General features: G+C 36.4%; 2 protein-coding genes across 7 annotated transcripts in view; one reads left to right on the forward strand and one right to left on the reverse strand.

Moving 5' to 3' along the window:
* LOC134211803 (transcription factor HNF-4 homolog) overlaps positions 1-16,792 on the reverse strand; it is a 40,030-nt gene extending 23,238 nt beyond the window's left edge. Inside the window, exon 1 of one of the 3 annotated variants that reach the window (XM_062689057.1) lies at positions 16,552-16,792. In XM_062689057.1, the coding sequence (XP_062545041.1) occupies positions 16,552-16,570 (19 nt within the window). In that variant the 5' untranslated portion in view covers positions 16,571-16,792. Of the gene's footprint in view, positions 1-15,874; positions 15,897-16,484 lie in introns of those variants that run through there. The other 2 variants (XM_062689061.1, XM_062689058.1) reach the window with 2 other exon arrangements.
* Positions 16,793-22,074: 5,282 nt separating this feature from the next.
* The window catches only part of LOC134211811 (uncharacterized), a 40,631-nt gene continuing 39,100 nt past the window's right edge, over positions 22,075-23,605 (forward strand). Inside the window, exons 1-2 of one of the 4 annotated variants that reach the window (XM_062689081.1) lie at positions 22,156-22,310; positions 22,766-23,027. In XM_062689081.1, the coding sequence (XP_062545065.1) occupies positions 22,909-23,027 (119 nt within the window). In that variant the 5' untranslated portion in view covers positions 22,156-22,310; positions 22,766-22,908. Of the gene's footprint in view, positions 22,311-22,363; positions 22,636-22,765; positions 23,028-23,605 lie in introns of those variants that run through there. The other 3 variants (XM_062689083.1, XM_062689082.1, XM_062689084.1) reach the window with 3 other exon arrangements.

Consider the following 23,605-nt stretch of genomic DNA (forward strand, 5'->3'; position numbering starts at 1 on the left):
TTTTTTCACTTCACCAGCCCATATCTTTTGACTGAATAAACACAGCGCTTCAATATTTTCCGATTCTCTTATCTAGGGTATATACTTTCATATGATATATAAATTACACAAATTAGAGATAGTAAATTTTCCGATTAATGGCCACCCTTTTCCCCATAGTGCGCCAGTTGCCAGTTAGATAGTCAGATTTATAGTAGATGAGTGTCCCTGGTTGTGGGCATAGTTGCATTTTACTCTCACATTTTGTTTTACAAATAAATATTTTTATAGTGATGTGACACCGATGGAAGGCCAGAGAACTTAGATAGTTTTTCTATATTGTTTTGAGCAAACGTAAAAAATAGCTACTTAGGGGTTGTACACTAATTACGTAAGCACTTATGGGGGGAGGGGGGGGTCTGTCATTTTCTTACGCTCCATATAAATAAAAAATGATTTGTATGGGAAAAATCTTACATGCTTAGGGGAAGGTGGGGAGACTTGATCACCCCATGTTTTTTCGAGAACTAAAGTATTTTTGTTCTGGCGTAATTTTTAGTATAGATCCTCTAGACAAATGACCTTTATGTGCCGAGTTATTTTTTGGATTGACAACCTTATTTATTCTGCTGTACGGGTTGTATGTTTTTACCTTCCTAAAGATTTTTTAATTTGCCACGCAAAATTTGAACAACTTTTCATAACAATGAGAAAATGCTTTCGTTTTTTTACAGCACAAAACCATAAATATGCTTAATGATCTGTACTGATGAAAATGATAACATTCCATCAAAGTTTTAGGATATTTGGGTTTGAAGATATTGCCTCAATATGGGGACACTTGATCCTCCATTAGTCACCCATACAAAAATTTGGCGAAAAAATTCAAAAAAATATAAATCTATTCTCAGGCCTCTATTTTTTAGTAGATGTGACAGATTTGATGAAGGATTGGCAGGAAACATTATTCATTGCGTAGATATCATAGAAAGGGGATCAAGTCTCCCCAAATTTTATAATCGCATGTGCTGCCGAATTCAATAACAAAAATCGTTCATGTATACGCACAGCAATTCGAAAAATCTGCGTATTTTGACGGAAAAATATTTAAAAAATATGAGGGCACCTTTCTAATTTTATCAAAGCAAGTTCTTGGAGAGGGATCAATTTCCCCCAAATATTATAAAAGTCAATTTTTGACAGCATTAGCATTAGCATTGAGCATTTCGCACAAATTTGTAGGTGGTACAAGCCAAGACTATTGTATGAGAGTAGCATCACTTTCATCCGTTACCACAGATATTGATTTGAGACTAATCACTTTCTCTTAGATGAAAACAAAGCACTCTTCAATAGTCGAAATCTGTCCTGGCCACGTCCTTGCGAATGCTGAGGAAGGGGAAGGATGGTTTAGTTGAACACCTACTTAAGAAAGATGCAGAGAACTCTACGATCTCTCATAGGTACCACAGGAGGTTTTGGGATTGTGTGGGAGGTTATAACAGTAGGAATCGTTTTGATAGAACGTGATATACAATGGATGGAGTATGTATCGGCCCACAATAGTGTACATTGAGTGGCATGCTATTAGGAATAATAGGCACTTTTTTATATTCGGCAAATTTACTCGACACAAGTGTACCGTCAAATGGATCACTTAGAACTTGCAACACTTCCCACTTTCAAAGTCATTATATTAGGGGGGTCCCGTAGCGTAGTTGGCTACACGTTCGCCTTACAAGCGAATGGTCATGGGTTCGATTCCCAGCCCCTCCACCAAACCCTCGTCAGTCGCCAGATCCGCAGCCCATACGGTGGCGTTCTGGGGTATGCGCCTTACCGTCACGGCTGCCTGATGACGACTGACAACTTGTTCTTCTCGGAGGCATTCCTCCAACGTTACCCGGATAAATGGCAACCGAACAATGCAACGATCATTGGATAGACGACATGGACAAACGAACACAATGGACTCACGATCAGATGGACAGGCAACGACAACAACAATGATAATGGAAAATCTAAAAATAGATTCTGTGTGGATTCTGGCAGCAGAATGCCACAGTAGATCTCGGCACAGTAGCGGTTAAGTTACACAGAGTGCCTACCAAATAAAGAAAGGAATAAAAAAAAAAAAGTCATTATACAGTCTACTCTCTACATCTCGATGTTCTGTATCTCGATATTTCCCCATATATCGATACTATCGTTAGTTTCTTCGGTCCCTTCAATCTACGTATATTTAGGCATTATTTAACATAACTGTGTGAATATGTTTGGAAAGGAGTTTTCAAACATTGCAATTAATGAATATTCCGCTTGAAGAATCGCCGGAAAATAGACAGTGTCCTATGTTGAAGTAAGCATTTTCACTGTTATTAGTAACCCCATACGGGTTTGTTATTCAATTCATTCATCTTTAAATACACAGTTTTCTTCTTTAAAACTTATCCTTCCGAAATGTGGAAGTCTTGTGCTTTACGTACTTCCCGTCTGAGTAAAGCGAGGAACCATTTTCAGACTTAATTTTTAAACTGAAATTATGTAAAAACTTTTTCGCATATAGCTTGAAAACGATACGGAATCATATTCTATTCTGAACGTTATAACTGGCTATCACATACTAAAGTTTAATAGACTTGATGTCCAGATTGAAAATATGACGGACAGCCTTGAAAAATGTATCTGAATGGGATGAAGTCAAAGTGTTGCAAGTTACACCCATTTGACGATACTGTAATTTTTCGCATTTGAATAAATAGAAACACAAAATATTTTCCACGATTTTTATCGCTGCGAGAGAAACCATATGCCTTTACACGCTTCGTTATTAGCTCTTATTATATAATATGTTTATAATTATAACACATATGTCAATGAACATGTTTGAAATTACTTAGACTTACCGTATCTGTCAACTGACAAAAGTTATGCAAGGTGACTCACAACCGGAGCCAGCCCACAACCAGAGCCATTGCCCTACATATAATTTTGTGTGTAGTATTGAGTTTAAGCCACATAAAATCATCTAGCATTCATTCATTCAATAGTAATATATCAATAACACGAATCGTTATCTCCATTATTTGGGAAAGATGCGCTGAAAGGACGCCTTTTTATTTCCGTTTAGTCCTAATAACTAAACAGAAAAAATGGCTCTCGTGCTGTTCTCGCTGCAAAATAAATTTACTCATGATGTATGGCATTGGTACTGTTCAAACTAAATACGATGAAGAAATTTTATTTATTTTAGTTGCATCTCCATGATCTAAATAGGGGACGTATGAACACAGACAAACAGACATAATTTTCAAAATTAAAAAAATACCATCGTCCAAAAATTGTTAACTCCATCTGTTGTTTACACTATGTCTAACCAATCTCAGACCAAACTTTAACCTAACAGACGATGGTAATAGGCAAACGCCAAATAAGATCTAAAATGATGAGGGCACCACCAGTGGTCGATTGACCAAGGAATATTTCAATCTGGGAGCCGCGATTTTGATTGATACCAATTAATTTTCAAAACGGTTTTCTTGAAACCCGTTACAATTTTAACTACAATTTTCTGATTCATACCGTTAGCTTATATTGAAATCCTCGACACAATTTAAAATTAAATTTGATTAAAATGATTTATAATTAGTTTAAACGTGTATTCTCTCGGCTTAACAAATGCTCACAACCTCTCGATGCGTTCAGTACTTTTTGACAGCTGATTTTGAATTTTTTTAAAAGATGGTTTTGACTCTATTCGCAGTGACAATATTTCAATTCAAAGCATAGATAAATAGGGGCATCATGAATAATCTCTGAGTGCTATATTTGTTTTTCTGTGGAATGACTGTACTGCATGGTGCCGTAATCTGACAAAGACACGCTAACCTTGATTTTGTATTTTTAAGAGTTTCGTCATATTAAAGAAAAAACCCAAATTGCCTTTCTCGATTCAATATGTTGAATTCGAATTAATGTTGTAAATGTAGTGCTTATTGCCTGTTCCAATGCCCCTTTTTGTAGAAATCGTATCTTTCGATGGATATAACGCACAGATGAAAAAAGTTGTTGAAATTTACACCGCATTTCTACCAACGAAACTGAAGAATATAGATAGATATTCAACTTCGAAAAAAAGGTCTGTCCAGATTGGGTGGTTCTTTGTATGGACCATTCTCAATGCTCGAAGTATCTTTCAATTATTCTCTCATCGAATAACTCTGCTCCGGGATGCGATAATATCATATGCAATCTTCTTAAAAATCCCCAAAAATCTCAAAAAGACGATTACTTGACCTGGTCAACTGTTTCATGGAGTAGCACATTGTGCCTCCGGAGTAGCGACAGGACAAAGTGATAGCTATTCAAAAGCCTGGGAAACCAGCGCCTGATCACAATTCATACAGACCGACCGCATGCTATCATGCATGCGAAAATTCTTTGATAAAATGGTTGTAACGCAACAAACGATTTCCAAGCGCTGCTCTCTTGTTAGCCTTTGCACACAAGAAGAAACTGGAACACATTTTTTTCATATCGCAAGAATCTCTTTAGTTTTTAAGTTTTTTTAAGTTTTTAAAAAGCTTTTTATTTAGAATTTCATGTTGAATGATCGAAAGAACTTGTCGAAGAAATTCATTAGAATGTTAAAAAAAATGAAATATTAACATTTTTTTTCCAACGGGACTGTTTTGATTTTTCTAACCGCTGCGTTACCGGTTTTTCTCGATGCACACCTACGTATTTTCAACGCTGAGTTGAAAAAACGCTACGTAGGCATCGCTTTGCGTTTAATGATTAATAACATTTTTTTCATGAATTAATTTGAATACAGCAATCAATAGCTTTCATGTTGTTCTGTTGATTGCACTATTAAAATTAATTCATGAAAAAATGTTACTTAGGTCCTTTTGAAAAGTTAAGCGAGAAATCATTAAATTTTAATGATTTGTATTTTTTACACCGCTATTGTTATTTACCAAAAGTTTTTCGTGTAAAAAAACCACGTGGTTCGAGAGCAACACCCCCCCCCCCATGTGGCTTATCGTGGTAATTTTCCATTTTTTTTTTCGATTTTGGTTCGTCAGGGAGCATCTTCCGGATGGCCAGAGCTTCGGGGTACATGGTACAGAGAAACAGAAAGAGAAGAATATAGGCATTAAACTTTGATGTCAGCCAAGCAAAGGAAGGCATAGATGGCCTGCATAAATATCACATCGCGATCTCCCAAAACACCTCTTATATCCCGGAAGGGATGTTTACCTCGGGCCACAAGGGTATCCAATAGTTGCTCTCTGGAGGCGTCATTTTCCGAGCAATACCAAACTACGTGATCGATGTCATCGTAACCGGGTCCGCACCTACATAGGTTGCTATAGACCAGGTTTATTCTGTAGAGATGTGTGTTTAGTGAATAGTGATGGGACATAAGTCTCGACATCGTGCGAATGAAGCCTCGACTTAAGTCCTCACCTCTGAACCACGCTCGCGCAGAAACTTTAGGAACTATGGAAAATAGCCACCGTCCAAGTTCATTGTGTGACCAAATCATTTGACAATTTTGAAGAGTACTCTGACGGACTAATGGGAAAAACTCGTTATTCGAGATTTGTCTATCACAAACTTCACCTTCCTAGCGAGTCCGCCTTCTCATTTCCATAGTTGTAAGAAAGTAAGATGCGTGCTTAACAGGTTTCATCGACCGGAGTGCCTCGATAGAACTAAGACTATCCGAGAAGATGAAATAATGGTCTACGGGCTGATCGGAATTTATCCCCAAAGCGAAATTATTTGCTGCCAGCTCAGCAACATAAACCGAACACGGTTCATGAAATTTTCGGAAAGTTGGTTGAACTTACGTTGAAAACACCGAAGCCAGTGGATCCGTTAATGCGAGAACCGTCAGTGAAATATCTGTTATTGCAATTGACATGTTCATATTTTTCAGAAAAAATGGAAGGGATAGATATTTGTCGAAGATGATGTGGTATTCCTTAAATAGCGTGTTTCATGGACAGATCGCATTCAATAGAGGAACTGTCGTTGACGAAGTGAACTCGAGGTGGATTATAACATGGAAGACAGAGATCTGACGATATGTAGTTGAGATAGACTCGCAGGTATCTTGAACGATGAGCCAGTTCAAGCATATTATCGAAGTTTTCTAATACAAGTGTGTTACTTGTTCCACATTTGATCAGTATTCTAAGTGAGAGCTCCCAGTAACGGTGTTTTAAAGGAGTGACTCCAGCAAGCACCTCCAGGCTCATGTTATGCGTTGAATGCATACAGCCAAGAGCAATACGCAAAAAACGATATTGAATTCGGTCCAATTTGTTTAGGTGGCACTCAGCTGCTGAGGAGAAGCAGAAAGAGCCATACTCTAAAACAGAGAGAATAGTCGTTTTATATAGTTTGATGAGGTCTTCCGGGTGAGCGCCCCACCAAGTTCCGGAGATAGAACGGAGAAATTGGATCCTTTTTCGGCATTTCTCTAACAAATAATAAATATGGCTTTTCCAGGTACACTTGGAATCAAACCAGACCCCAAGGTATTTAGAAGATAAAGATTGGTTTATGTCATCTTTCAACAGCTTTAGTTTCAGTTGAGCTGGGAACCGCTTCTTAGTAAACACTACCAATTGAGTTTTTTGCGGAGAGAACTCGATCCCTAAATGTCTGGCCCAAACAGTCAGGTTATTTAGGGAATTTTGCAATGGTCTTTGCAGGACATTTGCACATGAACCTCTTAGGGAGATCACGGCATCATCTGCAAGTTGTCTAAGCGTGCAATGTCCTTCCAAACAATTGTCAATATCTTTAACATAGAAATTGTAAAGCAAGGGACTTAAACATGAACCTTGGGGAAGGCCCATGTAGCTATTTCTGGAAGTTGTCAGAGTGCCGAGAGTAAAGTTCATATGTTTTACTGACAACCAATTGTACAATAAATTATTCGAAATAACGGATAATCCACTACTGTGCAGATTTTCCGACAGTACTTCTATGGAAACAGAATCAAAAGCGCCCTTAATATCCAAGAAAACTACGTTAGTATCACTTTTGCCAGCACAAATATTTTTTTCTTGAATCCTTCGATTACTGATAGCTTAATTTGATAATCACTTAGAACAGTGGGTTGATACAATCTGATAAGTTGGTGTTATAAGGTTATAAGTTATATAAGTTATATAATTAGGGGAACTGCTCCTTGAATTCATACCATGTACCCAAATCAATACCATTCGAAAACGAAGAATTGGTGCGCAAATTGTTTTATTTCTCATTTTTGTGATTTTTTTCAGCATTGACCAGTGAGCACGCCGGATAACAACAAAACACGACACAAATTGAGTCTAAGTTGCCTGTTTTGCGGATGTTAATGATATAGGGGCATGTTATTAATACTGAAACAGATACTCTATATGGCACTTTTCTGAATATAGATCTAAATAAAGATATAGATATATAGATATAAAATAAAGAAATAGATTTTCAAGAAATCGATCAATACGATGCTGTAGGTATATAAATTCCCAGACATAATACTTTTACTAATGCCGCCATCTTGTACCTTTACACTGATTTTGTTCATGAGCATCATCCAAACAAATAACGCAAATTTCACCTTATATTCTGGAGAAGATCACCTCTATACCGCTGAGTTCTACGTTCACTTACATGTTATGTGTAGGATCTTTGTTATCAGGCATAATGACCGTATATTATACACCTATCTATTATAAAATATCCTTAATTACTGATTTGAATAACATTCGAAACGATTTGTGATTAACTGAAATTGCTACATGGAAACTTGTGCGTAAAATATTAGGGTATTTTTTCTTGCACCTGTTGCAGTTGCGCAAAACCAGTAACTTAGAAATGCATACTTAGAAATGCATACCACCTACAAAAAAGAGCGGACACAGAACATATGAAATTGTATGAATAAAGACATAAATACATATTTTTGGCGAGCTTAACGATCACAACAAAAAGTCATGACATAATCATGAACAAAGCATAGCAGAGGAGAAATGATAGAAGCTGTTCCATAAAAGCCATTACAAAGAAACGAAGACGGATTAATGCTATTAATAAAATAAAACAATAATTCTATAAGAAAAGTGGCTTCCTATAAGTAATTTTTCGAATATTCAGCAGAAAGTTTGAAAGTTTCACACACGCTCACTGTCGTTGGAAAGATGACATCATGAAGATCGTCTAGAAGAGTCGTTGTCCGACGATAAAGCCGATTTTTTTACAAGGTTCGTTGCATATGTACATAAGTTGTGATAAGTGGTTCCATGAGTTGGTAAAACAATACCAACCAAATGTGATCAAAATGTCCTAAAATTGAAGAAAAAATATTTGTAAAATTTTGCATCATGCCAGTAGATCATGAGTTGCTTCTAACATTAAAAGAATAACGAAAATGTAACTTTACACGCTTAATAGTACACCCAATCGGCGATTGTTAGATTTTCTAACAATTCTGTATAAGAATCTACCAAAACCTGTATAAGAACTGGGCATATGCTAAATAGCTAGATTCTTATACAAATATTGTATAAGAATCTAACTTGTACAATTTTGTAAGCTTTTCTTACATTTTTTGTATAAGAATCTAACAATTTCGCATATGCCCAGTTCTTATACATGTTTTGGTAGATTCTTATACAAAATTGTAAGAAAATCTTACAATCGCCGGTTGGGTGACACTTAACCAGCGGATGTCCTATTTTAATGTAGTTCTGCACATTGTTGGGAAAATCTCAAAATCTCAAAACTCATGCACGATTCAAATCAATCGTGAGTTGAAACGCACCCAATTAAGCACCTAAGAAATCATGACTGAGTTGAATCATGCATTATAATCACCATAGGTTTTCTTTTGTCCTCCTTCGTAAATTAACAGTTAATTGACGTTCAACACATAGAACTATGGATACTCTTGCATGTGTAAACAATAAATTGCCCCCAAATTGATTTTCAACATTTCTTGGAGCGGAATGCTATTTTGAGAAATTAGTGAAATGATCCGTTTTAGCAGGCGTGATGCATTCCTTCATTCCTTCAATACAATAATTATAATAAAATCTAACAATTTTGACATATTGCAATACGGTATCTGTATGAAAAGTTTACATTTTTTGTAATAAAACCTTGCAGAATCTATATATGCTCCGATTATATACAGAACAAGCTTTATATACCCGGCTTTAATCGGGATTGTAAAGTATATAATGCAATTGAAATGTCTAATTACAGCACCATACACACATAAGCAGATATATGCAACTCGATGTGTGTACTATGATTAGTTTCTCAATATGGTTGCTGTAACAGTTTGTCTCTGTGTCTTACTTGGTGGCCGAATGCCGTTTGGCCTGATACTACAATAGGTTGAAAAACGCAACTCTCGGGTCACGGTACATAGGCTCTCTCTTCACTCCTCTTTCCTTTGTTCTTTTTTCTTTTCCCATTTCTTCTTCGTTGTTTCCTTCTTTCCTCGTACCTATATCCTTCTCTTGTCTCCTTCCTCCATCTCCTTTTTCCTTCTTTTTTCTCCTTCTCCTCTCTCCTAAATTTTCCTATTTTTTCTTCCTTCATCCTTTTTTCTTAACTTCCTTTTTTCCCATCAGGATAGAGAATGAGTGTTTACAAAATGTGGTTGGAATGAGTTCAGGAGGTCAGAAGTTTCACTGAATTGTCCGTTTTCTGAGCAATACCCCTTCCTCTTTCATCTTTCTTCTGCCTTCAATTGGCAAACTTCTACTCGTTTCATAATTCCTGCCACTTCTTCCACTTTTACCAATAACCAAATATTAACAATAAAGTCCACTTTGTGAATCCCAGGCTATGGACATCCTATTGCTTAGCCCATTGCCGGATCGTAGCCAGGATGTCCCGGGCTATAATTTTTTTTCATACTGCGTTTCAATAATGACAGCGGACTATGTCCATTGATGATGATGACACCACGCTTGTCACCGGTTCGGTGAATCCCCATATATTAGGCAAGAGACAGCACATTCACACCATCTTGTGTCACAAAAGGTGACTAGCGCCTTACATTTTACAATTTCATAAAATTTGAATCACATTTTTCAAATTTTATTTTCAAACTCAGATATCAAAATGGGGTCATGGGATAATTTCTAGCATATTATTTCGACATGTTATACTGCATATTGAATTGTACGTTTTAGCACCCCTCGGAATGTCACTTCACTATATTGCTTGCCTTTTGTGACACTGCGGCGCACCTGCATTGTCTCTGCAAATCCGCTAGAGTGAACTATATTGGTAAAAGAGTATATTCGCAATAACACTCCTACTCCCTATAACCGTCTCCTTAGAACAGCGAACATGTATCCCTTATTTGGTTGAAATCGATTGAGAGGTTTCAAATTCAAGAGGTCCCCACCACACTGCCTTCTTTTCGAACCCTCTTTTATCATCTACATACATAGTTAGGGAATAAACTTTGAATGAACTGAACTCGAGTGGCGATCTCTCTTCGCTTATGTGGTCGGGTTGGAATATGACAACCAACTGGCTGGGAATTAGAATTTGAAGATTGGCTAGAGAAGTTTTTTGTTGACCACAGGAAAATACTGCTGTGTAGAATGTCGTTTCAGATCGTATTCTATCTGGAACGATACTAAGTGACCAAGCATTCTTGAAATATGATTTTTACATTGGACCAGGAAGAAAACAGAAGTTGTAAAAGCTTTAAAGGCATGGCGCTAATTAAGTTTATATTTCTATTAATGATTCAAATTAGTGGTACAACAGTGGATTTTGTTGTTTGTGATATCTTGCCAAACTGGGACGGTGAACTTGTTAAGGAATACATAACGACTGTTGCTGACTGTAGCCTGACTGTAGCATTCAATCCTACACTGACATCTTCTGCACTAAGGAGAAAGGCAACTTCAGCAGCATTAATTTGACGCAGAACACGGTAAAGAGTACAAGTTCACATAGATGATTTTTGATTCAAATTATAATTCTTGCAATCGATGTCTTTTTCTTCTTATTATTGACATTACATCCCCACACTGGGACAGAGCCGCATCGCAGCCTAGTGTTCATTAAGCAGTTCCACAGTTATTGACCGTGAGGTTTCGAGGCCAGGTTACTATTCTTGCATTCGTATATCATGAGGCTAGCACGATGATACTTTAATGCCCAGGGAAGTTGAGACAATTTCCAATCCGAAAATTGCTTTGACCAGCACCGGTAATCGAACCCAGCCACCCTCATCATGGGTTTGGGTTTGCTTTGTAGCCGCGCGTCATACCTACGGCTAATGCAATCGATGTACTCATGTGAATAACATGGCAACGGTAGCTGTCTTCATAAGGGGTAATGATTTTTTTTAACTGTTTTTATTTTCTAATTAACTAATACATGTATTCATTTGTTAGATTAGGTGTTTTCTTAATACTATCATCCTTATTTGCTATGATACATTTTTAGTCATTATTAATACATTTCAATAGCTTTTGGCAGATATGATTTTTCCATGTAGGACTCCAATGTATTAAACTTAAACTAAATTTAACCTAATTTATGCTGAGCCTACAAGGGACTTATCGTTGCAATACGATTTTTGTCCAAAAATTGGAAATTATTTTAATGAACATTTGTTGCAATGTCTTAATATTAGAAATTCTATGAAGTTCATTGTTACTATACCTCGGAGGCAACTTCAGAATCATTTTCAAAATTTTATTTGCAATCCTATGAAGCACCTTCTTTCTGGTCTAAAAATTTGTTTGTAAATAAAAAAAAATGCCTTCAATGTGATTTTTAAAAGTTAATTTTTGATCAAGTCCTAAATATTTAGCTTCGTTAGACCAATTTATTGAAACTCCATTCATAGTGACGAATTTCGAATTCTGATAGTTTACCTGCAGTAAGCGGTCTGATAAATAATTTTGGATCAGTTTAATAATACACAGAGGAAAATTAAAATTCATCAGTTTTGCAATCAAACTTTCATGCCAAACACTGTCAAATGCTTTCTCTATATCAAGAAGAGCAACTCCAGTCGAATATCCTTCAGATTTGTTGAGTTTAATTAAATTAGTAGCTCTTAAAAACTGATGATTGCCAAATTGCTCATTAGCAAAAATAGAATAATTGAACAACCAAGACTCGAATAACATTTAAAGAGTCTTTAATAAACATAAAAAAAATAGAATTGTCGTTAATATGAACCATCATTTTGTTTAAAATAATATTTTCAAACAGTTACAGGTTACTCAAAATCTCATTCATAAAGCCAGAAAACTCGGCAACAGAAACCACTATTGGCGGATTCCTTTGCTTCTTCGCATGAATCGCATCACCTAGGCTAGAGGTAGATTCGATTTACTCAATTTCGTCATGAATCAAATCGAACTGATTGCTCAGTTCGTCATAATTATTTTCAATAGAAGTAATATTTGAAGTTAGAAGTAATATTTGAAGTCTCCAGCTTCCTTCTATTTTTTCCGCGCATTGGCAGAACGGTCTTGAAACCTTGTTTCTTACAAGGAAGTGGAGAATTCATAGACTCCCCCTTCCTCTTGTTTTTTATTGATGCGCTTTGCTGAGTGTTGAGAAGTGACCTTCTAAGAGTTTTTTCCCAGAACGGTGTCCTTGTGGGATTAACATCACTTGTCGGAATTTCACTTCCGCAAACGGGTCCAACGTAAAACGAAGGCACGGGTCCAAACAAAGATCGTAACGGGATCAGTAGGTACAAATAGTGCTGAGAAGCACTGTTGAAAATAAATAGCTTCGGGTAGTATTACAAACTTCCTTCATCAAAGAGAAAATAGAACCGCACAGCAAGAAAGTACAATGCCATCTCATAAGGGGTAATCACAGAGAAACAGACGTCTCACTCAACACATGTTCCATCGTTCACCTTTTTAACGGTGGATTCAAAATTTTGTAGGTGGTCAATCGGCCACCGATGGCGCTTCCATCGGATTTGCTTGTGTTTGACGTTTGCACACTACCGCCATCTGATTGCCGTTTGACCACACACACTGCATTTAGCACTGGGCGATAATGCTTCCGTGACGATGATTTTGATTGCATTTTGTTCTAAGTGAAACGTCTGTGGGGTAATGATGATCATCTTAACTTTCCGGGACTAAAACCGTTGTACAAAGGCCTTCGATAAAAGCAAAATTGTCGTTTATAAGAGCAGCGGGACTGTGTGAGTGATCCAGGACCATGAGAGTCCAGGAAGGTTAAAATCACAAAGGAATTGGCAGTGAAGGGAACGACTACCGGAAAATACCCGAGGAAGTATAAACAAATTTTGAAAATGCAATGGTTTTATTCGTAAATGATATCGTTCCGCAACGTACTGATTCACAAATTATGCCAAACTGAGACCTATAAATCGAGTAATGTACATTTATAATCAACACTGTGAATCTATTGATTTTACAATGTCTCGCCAGAATCTTAAAACATATTTTAAAACAATTCGAAATCGCAACACATAAGGCAAAAACTTATAACATATTTAATCTGCACTATTTAATCGCAAATAAATCTTAAATCTATCTTCTTCTTCTTCTTTTAACTATTGAACCGATCAGCGTGAAAATTTGTATGCAAAGGTTTTTGGGGCCAGGGAAGGTTCTTGACATGGTTCGAGACCCCTCCCCATTAGGAAAGGGGAGCTTCCATATAAATGAAACATAAATTTCTGCATAACTCGAGAACTAATCAACGCATAGATCAATTCTAGGTGAAACGAAGTTCGTCGGGTTTGCTGAGTTTTAATAAAAAAAATCCAAATTAATCCAACTAGCGCCGATGATGCCTTTCTCGTGCATCACAAAATGCATTGAAAAATCATATAAGAGAGGTGAAAAAACACTTTGGGGTCTAGATCGCATTTTTTTCATCATTTTTTTCATGTTTTTGTATTAGTTAATATGCATTGCCACTACCTTCGGAAAAAAAAGAAATTGAAAATTAGGGTTTCCTACCCCATTCCTGGCCTAACATGCGGACGACTGCATTATTTAATTGATATTTATGACAAGGAGACATTTCCTAAATTTTGTGGGCCGTGTAATACTGCAATGGGGTTCACCATTGTTGAAAAAGAGCTATTCTTGCTAAACATCGATTGAAAAAGCTTTAATTCGATTTAAATTAACAAGGTGCAGCACTCATTTCAGTCACAGCGATGGCTTATCCGGCATACCCATACGCAATATTTTACTCAATCTCTTAAAATCTTAATCCAATTCTCTCTCTCGAGGCGGTAGGAAATGCGACATAAACAAAAATATGCTCGTTCTACGACAACGTAATGCCAGATGGTTCTTTCCATAATCTTTTTTATTTGGTTGAGAAGATATATTTACTCATCCAAATTCCTTCCAAATACTTAAAAACAATATTGTTTTCTCTTTTTGAAATCGAGAGAATTGTAAGTAACATGATAACGTCAACGTATTAGACAGTCTTCCTGTTAACGATGAAGGATTATTTTCATACTAAAAAAGGCTCCTGGCTTTTTGGCAGCACGGTGCGGCTAAAAGTTCTTGGGCCGAGGTGATTTTTTGTTCGGTTTGAGGATACGTTTTTAAATGTATTCTAGTATGTTTATGTAAGTTCTAGTGATACGAACAAATAGAAAAGATTAAAGTGCGGGAGTTTAGCATTATTGTGTTGTGATTAACAGCTTCAAACAATGGTTGTATCGAGCGCTGTGACAATTTTCAGGTAGGTGTTTATTCGATGATGTTATTAAAGTGTAAAGAATCACCCCGGCTCAGTGAAGAGCGAAAGTTTTAAATCTACATATTTATTTTCTATAATTGGGTCAATTGGGAGTGAAACGAATGGTTGAAAAATATTGAGTATTGTGCGAGATAAAAAAGAGCCTTTCTTTAAAATTATCAATCATAAACCTACGGCTTCCAAACAGTATAAATCATAAATTTTATGCGCAGTGAGCCGGGAATCGGGTCCATAGGCCCAAGTAGTGATTTACCCTATGTATATTTAATGTATTTACTACACTGCAAAAATTCCACACATTTTTATGGGCAAAAATCCAAATCCAAAAATCATGATGTTTATTAGTGCACACATAACCTGAAGAGTGGTGGTACAAATAGAATCTAGGGAAACGGTTCGGCAGTTCATCTCATAGCTTCCATATTCATTCCATCGAAAACAAAGCAACGAAAAAGAACTTGATTTGTTTAACATTTTTGTAATTTTTTTTTGTGCGGTAAGCACGCATGGTTAGCAAAAAGAAGCGACGAGATTGTATCTCTTTGTTTTGCGATGAGATAAATATATGTTCAGTGAGATGAAAAACGGAACAATGAATTTTTCAGCAAATAGCTTTTGTAGTAAGCATTCCCGCCTTTCATACGACTTTGTTGGATATGCAAGACAAAACATTTATAAACGCGTTGTTGTATGTTTCCGCAATTTCCATTAAAAAATACCAGTATCAAACTTCCATGGTATTGGTAATGTTATAAATTCGTTTTCACGAAGTTTCAGAAAGGACTCTATTTTTTATTTACTATTTTTTATTTACTATTTTTTAGGATTTATATTTTGACGTTTTGACGCAAAAACAAGAAATAAAGTTATATTTTTGCGAAAAAGAAAATCAATAATAAACTGAGAAATAAAGTTGTATTTGAAACTTTGATAGATCGGTCAATACCATAATCTGGAATGTGACGTAAGCAGCAATTAACTACTTCGGTGTAAACAAACCGTCTTTGCAATGTTTCATGGACGACAAATTAAAAAAATCCTGTTTGAACCGGTTGAGTCGCTTACGTCACATTGCAAGATTCTTCACTTCTTTTTCTCCGTGCCACTACACTAGATCTACCTGCCATTCAACTTAGCGAGCATATCGGCATTATTTAATTGAAAGCCATCATCTCTATTGGTGATGTGATGGTATATCGTTTCGGCAAGTAGAATGCTACGCTGTGCACAAGAAACGAACCTTGACAAGAATCAAATACATATTGTTTTGAATGAATCAAGAATATTTTTTCAAAATCGATGTTCTAAATTCTTCTTTCACTTACAAAACTGAATGACACATGTCAAAAAAGCTTGGCAAGGAATCTTTGAAGGTCAATCATTCTGTACATTATAAATAGGCTGTTATATGTTATGAACAGAGCATTAGTTTCACTAATTTAGGTTCAGATAAAATTAAAATCTAGCATAAATAATTCCCAGTGAGAAAAGCACAAAATAAACATAATTGATTCATATGTGCTCAGTCAAAAACCGGGTGAATCCAACCATCTCAACCAGTTGTTGACATGAAGATATTATAATCAATTTGTTTTCGTTATTATCTATATAAGCCTTTGTTTATCATTTATTGCTAACTATTTGCATTCCTAGAAATCACGATATCACTTAAATAATTGTATTGATGTTATTCGTAACTATTGTCATATTATGTACAATTAGTAGATCACCTCTTTGTTTTAATTAACAGCGATCACTGTTTTGCTTTATGCTGTTTCCCCAAGAGCAAATACTCACTATTCTGATTGATATCCATCACTTCACAGTCTGAGGATCTATCACACCATTGTTAGGACGTTTACAAATGTAAACATATTTTGATTATTACGATTAAAATAATAACATTTTCAAATCTGAGACATCACGCAACTCCTTTGCCCACTTTGAAAGAAATCCACATACTTGCAAAGATGGGTTTGTGAGAAGCATTTTGGCAGTCGAAGGAAGATAGTATAGAAAAATCTGCAATCATCTCTTTCACACTGACATCCCTTACTGTCGACAGTAGTGATATCAGGACAAAACACTTCGATAGATTTCACTTCCCTAGCCACGTTAAGGCAGATCGACCTGACAAGCATGCGCAGACAGACACAATCAACAAGTCTTATGAATAAAGCAGGTACGTAAATAAACCAACGGTATGTATATCGATGAACTATATTTGAAAAATATTCGAAATACGGGTAGAAGCCTGGCAGATCCCACGAGAAGAACCGCAAGAAAACATTATGTTTGTTGTTGCAAACATTTTGCATTCCTTTTACAACTTTTTTTTCAATAAAACTTTTAACTATATAAATAATTAAATATATTATAGATAGGAGAAAAAATGTTGTCGAATTCCACGGTGCACCCCCAGGATGCTCAATCGCTTGTTGCAAAAGCTGGCGCATTTTATTTGAAGTTTATATGGGGAATTCAGCCAAAATATATAGGAAAATGCATCTCCATCACTCATTCGATCTGGAAATTGGTTGGTTGGCTTGACCGTTTCTCACACACACATTTCAATGTGCAGAGATTTCACAAGCAAAAAGAAGACTTCTTTATTACTTACACTTACTTACACTTAGTGTATTGATTCACACTCGAGAGCGTTTACACGTCCGTGTGATTAAAGCCGAGAGAAACATGATCGATAAAGAGTGAGAATATTTTCGGTCGCATGTGTTTTGCTAAGGTGTATAAAAAAGGTCTATATTTAGGCGCTCAAAGCAACTTATTTACATGCCTAAATGTATGCATTTTGATAAACAGAAAATTGTCATTTTCCTGCACTCTTTACACTTGTGGGCTTGTGTGATGAAGATGGGTATGACGCACGCTCTTTCATACAAAGAGAAAGTGTATTTCTGCACGATACACTCAAACAACAGATCGAGAAAGAGAAGTTTTAACACCTTCTCTTGAATACTCCTTAGAGCGAACCAATCCTGCAGTGATTGCTCGATTGAGCTCAGATGATTAAATGAAATTTTACTTAGCTTTCGGCTGATTAATTAGGAGCTAGATTGTGTATTTTTGGATTTATCGATCGAAACGAATCAACCGAAAAATATATGAAAGTTCATTTAATCATCATACAATCTTCTATACAAATGTTCTTTAACATATCAACTGCCCTTTTTGCAATTCTGAGCTGAATCGAGCAATCAGAACCATTTTTTAGATCGAATTCAACAACTTTTTGTTTCCTGGGCCAGTCTATGGGCATACAACAGTTAAGCACATGTGGTCATTGGTCAAACTTACATCCAGATTGAGAAGAAATAAAGTAGTCGTTTTTTATTCAGATATTTCTCAAATTTAATGTGAGGCCTTTTCAGATTTTACTCCGTAATGCATCACGAAAAGATGTCTGTCTTGGGATTCGGGATTAGGGACGTCATATTGTCAGCTTCAGTGTTGTACTGAGCCTGCCAATATGACCAGATTTACACACACTACACTCTGAGGAAAATCTATGCTAACTGCGTTTCTCCTGGTTGACCCCACGTTCATTTACGTGCAGTTTATACTCGAATAGTATAACCTCCATATCCTCGCCGTGTAACGATTTAATCTTGCATAAATTACTTCTTTACACTAGCTTAGTAAAAACTTTGAAAATATGAAAAATTATTTGTTTGTATGGTACTACAGGTTTGGTCTTTTCTGAAAGTCTCGATAATAAAGAAATAAAAAAAGGTTTGGTCTATTTCTGAGTGTACTTATGAGTATCTATATCCCAACGTAATGCAGCGTACACACCAATCAAGCAGTTTGACCAACATTGACTCCACCTCTAGTTTAGTCAAGCATGTACCATGTTCTACCAACTGCGATGCGAACACTCAATTTATTCGACCAGCAATATCACACACGAAAAACCGAAGCGCCAACTTAAACACCAACCATAAAAAAAAATTATGGGGGTTTGTGCCACTTCACTACAAACGCTCAAACAAGTTCGGCGAACTTTGACTCTGCCCCCGACATGTCAAGCCTAAAGAGGCTGCACTCATAACAAAGAGACACAGTGTCGAAATTGGAACAGCGCGTTTGCTGTCAAATCAGTTGTTCCAATCGAGCACAAGGTTCTTAAAGGTAGGAATATTGCGCCACTTGTATAATGCAGGCACTTTAGTCAAGCCAACATCAATAAATCTTTGCTTATGGAAGGTCCCAATTTTGGGCCGTAGGGCCGAATTTTAAACCCCCTTCTCCAAGTGTCTCCTGACCCTGGTAGTTACGACGAGTTTGTTTTAATAACATTTGTACGATTATAGCGTTCATCCACCCAGATCAATAACTGTGTTCGGTTAAATTCATATGTTTTGTCCATCAATTAATGTTCATATGTGGTCGAAAATTGTGAGACACACTTTTTGATATTGTATTTCCCCTTTTTAAAGACCCATAAATTGATGCTATGCATTAAAATAAATGCAAATAAATTTTAGTTGATGGAAATAATGGAATCCATTTCACGGAACTGGAATTTCGCCTTCTCTTGTGTATTCACATCTCATTCCTCGGTGTTTATCCAAAGTTAAAAAAAAAAACAAAAGAGATTCATACCCGCACTAAACGTATCATATGCCGCACTAAATGTATAATGAACGCTCATTAGACCGGCGGTCCTCTATGTACGGACATGAGACTTGGACTATGCACGAAGAGGATTTGCAAGCACGCGGGATATTTGAGAGACGCGTGCTTAGGCCCATCTTTGGCGCCGTGCAACAGTGTGTGGTGACGAAGGATGTACCAAGATTTTTTTATGTACAGGTTATCCGACTTGTCAATATCCCCAACTCAGCCGTCTTGGATTTTTGTATGGAATTTATGCTCGTTTGTTTACGTTTTGCACTGAAAATGTATGTTTCCTCCCCGCGCTGGTTATTCCCATCTACTGACGAAGTCGGATAACCTGTACATAAAAAAAATCTTGGGATGTACCACGAGCTCGCCCAATTCTACGGCGAACCCAGTATCCAGAAGGTAGGTAGCTAAAGCTGGCACGATGGACAGGGCATGTCGAAAGAATACCATAAAGCAACCGTGAAAAGACGCTTCCAACTCGGCATGCACAAGAAAGCGTGGAGTGCAGCGAGCCGGAGCTGACAGCTTTTGGGGCCCCAAAATGTACAAAAAAAGGTTGTTTTTGGTTCATAAGATTTGTGGGGACCCTGCGCTAGAGATGTCGCAAATTAATCGATTACTTCGATTAATCGATTCATCGTTGTGATAATCGATTAATTTTGAATCGATTATTACCCAACGATTAATCGATTCAATAATCGAGAGGAATCGTGAGTAATCGATTAGTTACTAATCGATTAATCAGAATTTTACGACATCATAAGGATGTCGAAAATTAATTGATTATTTCGATTAATCGATTCATCGTTGTGATAATCGATTAATTTTGAATCGATTACAATACAATGATTAATCGATTCAATAATCGACAAGAATCAAGAGTAATCGATTAGTAACTAATCGATTAATCGGGATTTTACGACATCTCTACCCGGCGCCACAGCATACCGCCGCCGCCCCCTACTAAATCCGGCCCTGCACATAGGTTAGCTACAAATCGATTTGGCGAGCGTGCTGCACAACCGCGGCTGAAGAGATGTGGTCTCTGTATTGTAGGGTCAAGTTGATGATTCAGTGTTATCTGTTTAGATGTAATGCTACGTTTTGACAGGGCAAGTGAATTGAACAACTCAGTTGAATTCAATTGACTTGCCAAAAGTTGAACATGTTCAACTTTCTTTTCGTTCAAGTGAATTGAATTAAGGTGTTTACACGTTCAATTCGCGTTCGATTCAAGCGACTTGCTCAATTCACTTGCCTAGTCTAATCGTAGCATAAGCTAAATAAAAAACCCAGATTAATCCACCTACAGTGAGATTTTGACCCTTCCTTAAGCCCCAAACGCAATACAACGGAACGGCGACGGAAACGGCAAATTTGACAGAAAATATATGGGCTAACTGTCAAATTTTCCGTTTCCGTTGTATTGCGTTTGGGGCTTTAGTTATAAGGATTTTTTTCCAGACTCCAGTATTTAAACCGAGATAAAACTACTCAGCTTCCCACGGTGATTTACCGTGAAGCTGACAAAATAATTGCCTACCCAAAGGCGGATGTCATGGGTTGAATGACATCTTAACGAATGATAACGTACTGTGCTTTATGCTGCCTATCTATAAGGCGCTCGTCGGATTGAATAACTATTGTGACATGGTTAGTAACTATCGTAACGGTGGTTTAATATATTGTACTCGTAATTTCCAGAGACCTCGATATTAATTAATCCAGAACTAACTAAATCAGTCATTGATCTGAGCGAAACTCAATAGCGTTCAATAATAACATATATTTCGCCTTATGGATGCCTAATTTGGTAAAACTAAACTTGTAAAATACCTTAAAAATGAGCGAGATTTTTATGGTAGTAAATTTCAGAATTTGCACACATACGCACACATACATGCATACAAGTGATCTATTAGTGTCTCAAATCATGCTCACATTTGCTATCTAGCTTCCAGTGAAGAAATTTTTGAAATCCCTTTCAATTTTTACGTTTTTTGCTTTTCTGAGAAGATTTTCTTGTGCATGCTTCTATATGTTCCTAAATTAAAATCATTTGTTTCTTTGAAACAAATCAGAAAAATAGGCATAATTCCATGTCATATTATTTGTTATAATTATATTTTCAATGTCAAAGTGTATTTGTTTAAAATACCATACATTTTATTGAATAATTCACGAGATTTCTTGATAGATCAATACCGTAACACACCTGCGTAACGCATACAAAGTGAAATTATAGACACTTCCGAAGGAAGGGTCAAAAAATGATAAAAAAAAATAAAGAACGGAAATAATCGACCTGGAGGAAAATAATATAAATAATAAGTGTTCAATGTTGTGTGATAAAAAAAAACAAATGTTCATACTATTTCCAAAATAATTGACTCATTTTCTGGAAAACTTTACTGTGTCTGTAAAAAAATCATATTTTTTCCTCACACTTTCCACATTGACATCTAGTCTAGGTTGTGCTGAATGAAGAGTATGACGTCTATTTTTCAATCAATACATAGGAACAGCCAAACGATTAACGAGTTTCAATATGAAGCTGGACCTACACTCTCTCAGTATGCGACACAATATGCAATAATGTGAGTCAGCACGTGGATGTTTGGTATGGGAAGAACAAAAATCAATGTAGTTGTCATGTTCTGATGAGTTCATTCATATTCTACGTTTACTATGGGAAACTGCTTCCTTCGTCTTACAGGCAGTTCCTATAAGACCAGTTTCAAAGTGAAAGACATTTTTGCGTTCTTCTTCTGTCAGCATCTTTACTGCAGATGAAAAGTGAAATAATAACATCATACTTCGATGTGCTCACTAAGCAAACTCAAGTTGTTTGAAAACCTTTTTAATCCCAGTTTAGTTGGAAGCCATTACAATAACATTTGGGCTTATATGTAAGTACTACAGAACCCTGATCACGGAATCATTTGAAACAACCATGCAAGACACATATCAGACAGTTTATTTACGATGATGACGACGAAGCTATAGCAATGGGCAATAGTAGCTGATGCTTTGCGTGATACTACCCTGGTCTGAAAATTATATACAACTGTGTGAAATGATTTCATTAGTGCGATTGAAGTGTAAGGATTTAAAATAGCTACGGAAAATTCGGAAGCTTTCTTGGACAAATGCATAGTCTCTATTGATTTATTTTACCTTCAACCGGTCGTTGACGCAATCACACTATACTCAATGTTTCATCAACCACATATGGTATGTTTCAAGCTTCATAAGAAAAAAAATATGATCAAACTCCACCTGGCTTCATCTGTGTGTCGAGAATTAATTACTTTAAAACATTTTAAACAATATTTGTTTATCTATCATTTTCTAACTGTTTTAGGTAGAGCCGCAAAGAGTAACAATTTTTAAGAGTAAACGCATAGTCGATATGTTTTCCTGTACATCCCGAACACAGAGAGTATACAATGTTTTCCTGGTATCTGAACGATAAAGGAAAACGGATTAGCAGCGCTTTCGGATGTAATGTACATTTCTATCATCGTTATTTTAATCCTGCAACTAACAAACCCTGTTGCGATGAGGCCCAGTACATTGAACCTGCAACACCAACACAATCATGACGTATCCAAAAACATATTAAGGTATGTTCTAATAATGATGGTTTCCAGTATACTTGGAGCTCAAGTTATTGATATTCCAACCTAAAGAATAAAATAGTAGAACAGTGCTGAATAAAACAGCAAAAATGTAATTACTTTTCTTGTACAACAAAATTGTACCGAAAGACTATAATTTAATGCTAAAACGAGGTTTGATAGAAGGCTTTTAGACCCATAGTATTATATACCAATCGACTCAAATCGAAAACTGAACAAATGTCTGTATGTCCGTATGTATGTATATTGTATGTGTAAATCGGTCAACGTTTGGGCGGTGCTAAACTTGTTGGAAGTTTATATGGAAAAATATATGCAGAAACATCCAAAAACGGTGATTTGCAGTTGGACGGCACAATTTACGATCAAGAGTTATGATTCTCATTCAGTTCTTGTAGAATTAAATACAGAATGTTATGCTGAAAACCGCGAGAAGATTAGAGTTTATTAGGCAAAGATATTAGCATTTTACTGGAGTGTTGTAGGGGTGAATTGATTTCTTTTCAAAGGTAAAAGAAACGAAATTTGCTCAAACCCCACTTCAGAGAAATGCGAATAACTTA

Source organism: Armigeres subalbatus, chromosome 2 (assembly GCF_024139115.2).
Source record: "Armigeres subalbatus isolate Guangzhou_Male chromosome 2, GZ_Asu_2, whole genome shotgun sequence".
NCBI classification, from domain to species: Eukaryota; Metazoa; Arthropoda; class Insecta; order Diptera; family Culicidae; genus Armigeres; species Armigeres subalbatus.